The 6058-nt window shown below is 37.4% G+C and overlaps 1 protein-coding gene across 3 annotated transcripts; it reads right to left on the reverse strand.

The window, feature by feature from the left end:
• Positions 1–3192: 3192 nt before the first annotated feature.
• On the reverse strand, positions 3193–5815 carry LOC114573599 (uncharacterized). Of its 3 annotated transcripts, none has more exons than XM_028605873.1 (7): positions 5718–5815; positions 5235–5555; positions 4841–5095; positions 4588–4692; positions 4133–4213; positions 4006–4034; positions 3193–3917 (listed from the first exon to the last, which is right to left on the reverse strand). In XM_028605873.1, the coding sequence occupies exons 1-7, from the start codon at positions 5776–5778 to the stop codon at positions 3843–3845; spliced, it is 927 nt and encodes a 308-aa protein (XP_028461674.1). In that variant the 5' UTR covers positions 5779–5815; the 3' UTR covers positions 3193–3842. The 3 variants fall into 3 exon arrangements, with proteins under 3 accessions (XP_028461674.1, XP_028461675.1, XP_028461673.1); XM_028605874.1 differs by having other exon boundaries at positions 5271–5558; XM_028605872.1 differs by having other exon boundaries at positions 5235–5558.
• Between the last annotated feature and the right edge of the window lie 243 nt (positions 5816–6058).

The following is a 6058-nucleotide window of genomic DNA, read 5'->3' on the forward strand; positions in this document are numbered from 1 at the left end:
TATTTTGGTATTATGACAAAGCACACTAAAGATGAGAGTGCTTTTCATTACGCCCAGCAGTGTGTAGTTGGCTAGACAAAAATCTGGTAACATGAATTAAGTGTGCACCATGTGGTGCAAAAGTTTGATTTTGATAATGTTATATGTAGTTTTGGGTGCAGTGCTTCATTTTGCAGGATATATATGAGGTATTTTGCAGTTGTGTTAAGTATTTTGATAAACCAGCCTAGTTTGCAAAATTACGTTTTAGCAATTGGAAAAAACTGTAATTTAATGATTAAATAAGGTCTCCAAACGTACCTCAATTATAACTTATCTCCTGCTAGTTGTTCAAACAACATTCAGATTTTTGATATATAATCATCAGTAATGTGGATATAATGACTACATGGTTAAAGGGAAATAATAGAACAGCTAGAACAGTCTGGTAAGTTCACAAAATAACAATTTTACTGTAATGCAGATTGTAAAACAAGGAAAGACAACACTTGTGTCATATCATTAAATATAAATGTACAGTACCACCCTGTTTTTATCCCTGTGAATTATTTCCGCCCTTATTTCTGACACAAATAAATGTATACCTCAGTTTTTCTTCAATTTAACGTCAATAAAACAACAATAGAGACAGACCTTGTAGATCCGACTGTGATCTGATTTCCTGTAACGTGTGATAACCTTCTACTCATCTCAATAAAGTCTCACCTACAGACTTCCTAATAATTCAGATCATGCACGACATCATCTGAATTATTATTTTAATCATGGTTGCGCTCTGCCTTTACAACGTGTCTGCTGTAGTTGTAAGTAATGACCTACATTGGAAGGTGCTATTAAAGCTTTTTTTTTTTTATCAGACCATTTGCATCTCTTTGTACCTTAAACGTTTCTAAAACTGCCAGATAAATATTCCCAGCGTGGATCATCAAGACTATTGGTCCTCCTAGTTGTCAATCATTCTGGTGATATGTTTACGTAAGGCCGTCGTACGTGCACGTCCCGAGCTTTCAGGTGTATATGTGTGGTGAGCTTGAGCTACGGTTTCAGCCATCAGTGTTGGGAAGGATACTTTCAAAATGTATTTTGTTACAGAATACAGAATAAATGCCCACAAATGTAATTTGTAACGTATTCCGTTACGTTACTCAATCTGAGTAACGTATTCTGAATACTTGGATTACTTCAGGATTACTTCCACATTGAATTGCGTTTTATAAGTGTAGGAATGCGGCTATCACATCCAGCTTACTAAACAGGCCTATAATGGTGTGTTCTTTTTATTCCAACTAGCTGAATGTGTACCTGAACAAGCAGATAGATTATTGTATTGGTAGTCCCGAACTGCATAGCCTACTACAAAAATCAAACTGCAGTCTAAGCTACCACAAGCTAATTTTAGCTAACGTTAGTTAGCATGTCAAACGGGGCTATAGTCTTTAAACGGCTCTGGAGCTAGTAAATCAGCACCTAGGAGAATGTAAAGTCCCACGTCAATGTTAAAATAGCAAGGTGACCAGTAAAACTACAGCAGACGACTACCCTCGGCTAATTAAAAATATAACTTACTTTAAGATGCTTCTTCAGGTTGGAGGTGGAGTAATTTGAAGCTGAAAGGAGGTTGGTTGCTGGCAAGCAGAGGCTGCACAGCACAGTTAGCTGTATTTCATTCTCCCTGTTCGTTCTTTAATGTGAAATGCTGTTTGAATTTCCAAGATAGAAACTTATTGCTGCCCTGGCTCTGTCGTGCCGGTTCCGACTCCATTGTGACTGATCACGCAAATAGCTATTTTTTTCTATTTCATATCGGGGCTTCTGGAAAATGCATTAAGTTGCCTTAATTTATTCAGAGTGAATAAACTTGTGAAACAGAGAAGTATTGTCATGTAATCCATTGATTTTAACAATGTAACTGTGCTCTAAATACAGTTACAGTTAAATTGTAACTGTAACGGAATACAGTTACTCATAATTTGTATTCTGAATACGTAACGCCGTTACATGTATTCCGTTAATCCCCAACGCTGTCAGCCATTCATTGAAGCATTGAAGCTTTTGGGAGAATATTTCACACGCTGGCGTGCGCTAAGGTTGGTCTTCCCACTGATGCCTCAGTCGTGAAGTTTCTACTCCACAGGTAAAGTTTGTCTATTTGGAGAAATCCATTTAAAATCACTGCTAGTAAAAGTTGATGTAAGCTATGATTAGCGATGCTAGCCCCGGCACAAGTCACGCACCGCGCACACACGGTAAACATCTCAATTTGTGAAAAAGTGCAAATCTTCTTTTGGAGAGTCGGCTTGTATGAGCCATGCCGACAGCAACTTGTAAACAGTGCACTCTCGTGCACACGTTTAATAGGCGTTCCCTCTCGGGAGCAGGCAGAGTGTTGCGCATGTGCATTTTTTCAAGAAGTACAGACGGCGGTTCTTTTCTGAAATTCGGGAAAATCCTCCACAACACCTTTAATACACATCATCTTACAGCGGCGCAACCAAGCTGCTGCTCTGCCTGGTGAGTTCCTTACAGACGCTAAATGGAGAGATGGATCACAGAGAGCTCAGCTTATCTTACCCAAGACTCTTTAACACCTGGATGTAAAACCTTAAAAAAAAACTTTTCTGAGAAGTTAAAATAAAGAACTAACTATGATCTTACTCTAAATTTAACCAAGAAGTTATTGGTCTTAAACAAAACAAAACTCGAAAGAAAACCCATAAAATAAGTTGTTTGTCCATGCCCTCCAGAATGACACAGAGAAGCTGTTTCCGATCAGACGCCTCTATAGAACATCATTTTTCAGTGCCTCCTTAAAACATTTTAAAAATAAAAATTCTAAAAAGTATTCAAAGATAACCCTAATGTTTGTTTCTCCGGTCAGTGCCAGTTTCTCAACTTTGCCAGCAGACACTCCCCTCTCTTGTAACTCTTTTTTACAACTCCCCGATAAACCACTGAACTGATCATGTCCGCCTGCTTTTCTCTGCATTTGGCTCCTTGTTGCCTGTTATCACCGGTTGTGACAGATATGTTTCTTTGGAAATACATCAAAACCACTTCCTCTGTACACTGAGGGACAAAAGTGATGCAAAACGGCTACAGCTTCAAAAAAAAAACAGTGAACCTTACACTCACAGATGAGGAAAATTTTGATTGAAGAATAGATTTTGCTTTATTGATATTGCGTACAATTACATGGACAACAACATGCAGTTTAATTGCAAAAAACAGTAACCTGCAAAGTAAGGTACATTACATAATTGAATTGAATTGAATTAAAAAACTTTATAAATCCCGATAGGGAAACTGGTTTGCCACCAACCATACAGCAATCGAGCACAATACACAACTAGCAGACAAATAATATACATATACATATACGCTGAGATATATACAGTATGACTAAGTGTAAAATATATAGTGCAGGTGTAAGTACAAGTAATGCTAATATAAGACATGATATACAGAGTAAACAGCTGGAGGAATGATATGAATACTGTGTATAGACTATAGATCAGATATATGGACAGAAGAATAAATGTGTATGAGTATGTGAGAGCATTATTTAAGGAAGCTAAATAAGAAATAAATGAATATACCAAGTGATCTGTTTTAGATGAAGTTAAGGTTCTGGACTGACTCAAAGGGGGGCTTCTTAATATGAGATCAGATCAAGACTTGAGTCTCTTTGTCCAGCTCAGACTAAAATAGAAACAGCTCGGCACAGAAAACACATTCAGTCATCCATCATCATATCATTTTGGTATCTACTCATGTAATATATGATGAGATGATGTTTAACAGCAGAGGACTCTGTGGTGAGTTGATGTTGTTGATCAGTGGAGTCAGACAAAGGCAAAATGCTCTGCATTGTTTTCATAGTTCTCCGTACCTTCATCTTCATCTTCATCATCATGCTCCTGTGAAAATGGACCACGTAATTGTCTGATTCAACACTGATTATGTTATCAATGTATGAAAATGTAATCTATCTCTGTTTAAACTCACAATGTTTCCTTCCATCTGTGTTTTGTTCCCTGAAAATACAAAAGAGAGTCAACTTCAGCTTTCACAATAAAAATCTAGGTTTATCCAACTTCTTCAAAATAAAAGGTTAATCTGTAAATGTTTTCACCTTTAACTCTCCATATAATGATCGCAGCAACACTTATGAGTGTTGCTAAACCCAGAGACACGATGACGATATTCCACCAGCCTGAAACAGAAAGTTACAAGTGTTAATTATATTCAGGTTTTATGATGACAAGCTACTTGTTGAAACAGGAAGTTAGAAGTGCTAAATATAGTCATATTTATTTTTATATTTAAATATAGTAACTACCATCTTTCTGTAGAAGAGATACACCTGTATTGTTGGGAGAGAGTGAGGTCTTTTTCGCCTAAGTCACCTCTCTCTGTCACTGAGGACAGAGAGAGGAGCAGCAGCGAGCCAACGGGCCATGAAACCAAAACATTTGTTTTTGCATGTTTGTGAGAATTTACACAATCCAAACCAAACAATTGGCCAAACTGCACTCATTTAATGTAATTATCCACAAAGTGATTTCAAACAGTTCATCATATTCTCACCTGGTCCATTGGTATTGTTTTCCGATGTCGGGTTGTTTGTCTCTTCTGATGTCCGATTATTTCCTGTTGTTATTGGTGATTTATTTGTAGTTGTTGCATCATCACCTTAACAAACACAATAACAAACTGTTCAGTTAGAAGAAACAAATTCTGCACAAAACAAATGACAGATTAATGGAAAAACTTCAGATCTAAACAAATATTTAGTGTAATTATACACAAAGTGATTATAAACAGCTCATCATATTCTCACCTGCGGACTGCGGATGGCTGAAGGTGAAGAGGTGCACAAATTTGGAATGTTTCACTTCACATTTCAATAACTCGTAATACTCTGACTTCTGATTAAGGTGAGATGTAAATGTCACAGTGGCTGAACAGTCAACCTGTTTTGTCTCCAAGTCACTCTTATGACCCTCATACAGCCACTTCACTGTGTGGAAACACCAATCACTTGTAGACACAGAGCAGTTCAAGGTGACCGTATCATCGTTCTTCTCTTCAGTCACTGGTGAAGATGGAGATATTAAAAGATAAAGACAATAGTGTAAATATAAAATGAACATCATCACTGTAATCATAATTATTGTAATGTTTCAGTATAGGTTTCTAATAAAACAGTTTGAAAACTTTATGTAAATACTCACTGGTAACAACATTCAGAAAAACCACTGTGGTTTCACCTTGTTCTCGTCCCGATTTGAACTGGATGCAGACATAGCCACCAGCATCCTCAAGTGTGACGTTCTTTATAACCAACGAAAAGTTCTCTGTAACACTCAGTCTGTGTGATTTAGCTTTGGCTTCCTCCTGAATCTGCCCGTGTTCAAACAGCATTGCTGTTATTCCTGAACGAGTGACGAACCAATCAATACTGTGATCCTGATCCTGATCATCTGTCACATTTCCACAAGAGAAAGCGACTTCATCTCCAACTCTGACAGTGGAGAAGGAATATGTCCCTGCTGCTGCTGTTGATAAAACGAGAGAAATATGATAAACTGCAACACTAATATGTTTATAGTTAGTGTAACGATTATTTTAGATGCAAGTCTGCAAATGTGTCTCGTGTTTGTTTTCCACGAGTTCAATAAACTCACCATGTTACAACAAAACTTGTATTTTCTTACCTTTAAACTGAACCAGCAGCATCAGAAATGAAGACATTATAATCCATCTGAATCGAGCCATCGTGCTTCTTTCTCAGTCTCACCCTCTCAACTGTCAAAGTCTCTGATGCGCTGCGTCTTAAACATGAATTTAGTAACTACTTCCTGTGGTAATGATGGAGTTACTTCCTAACATTGACTTCCTCTCCTCTGTCAGCTGAAGTGATGTGTAATATTAGCTCTCTGTGGCAATCCACTAACTTTCATTATTATTCTTATAAACACTTCTTCTGAACGCAGCCTGAGTGATTATTTTAGATGCATTTATATGTTACATAGACAAATGTTAGAGCCCAGTGCAA

Source organism: Perca flavescens, chromosome 18, assembly GCF_004354835.1.
Source record: "Perca flavescens isolate YP-PL-M2 chromosome 18, PFLA_1.0, whole genome shotgun sequence".
Classification (NCBI taxonomy): Eukaryota; Metazoa; Chordata; class Actinopteri; order Perciformes; family Percidae; genus Perca; species Perca flavescens.

What these genes read in the sequence shown, in the direction of transcription:
- LOC114573599 (XM_028605872.1), bottom strand. Translation starts at nt 5,778, where the DNA reads ATGGCTCGATTCAGATGGATTATAATGTCTTCATTTCTGATGCTGCTG. An exon ending in GCTGCTGGTTCAGTTTAAAG is followed by an intron (nt 5,559 to 5,717) that starts GTAAGAAAATAC and finishes TTTTATCAACAG; the next exon opens with CAGCAGCAGGGACATATTCC. An exon ending in CACAGATGGAAGGAAACATT is followed by an intron (nt 3,918 to 4,005) that starts GTGAGTTTAAAC and finishes CCATTTTCACAG; the next exon opens with GAGCATGATGATGAAGATGA.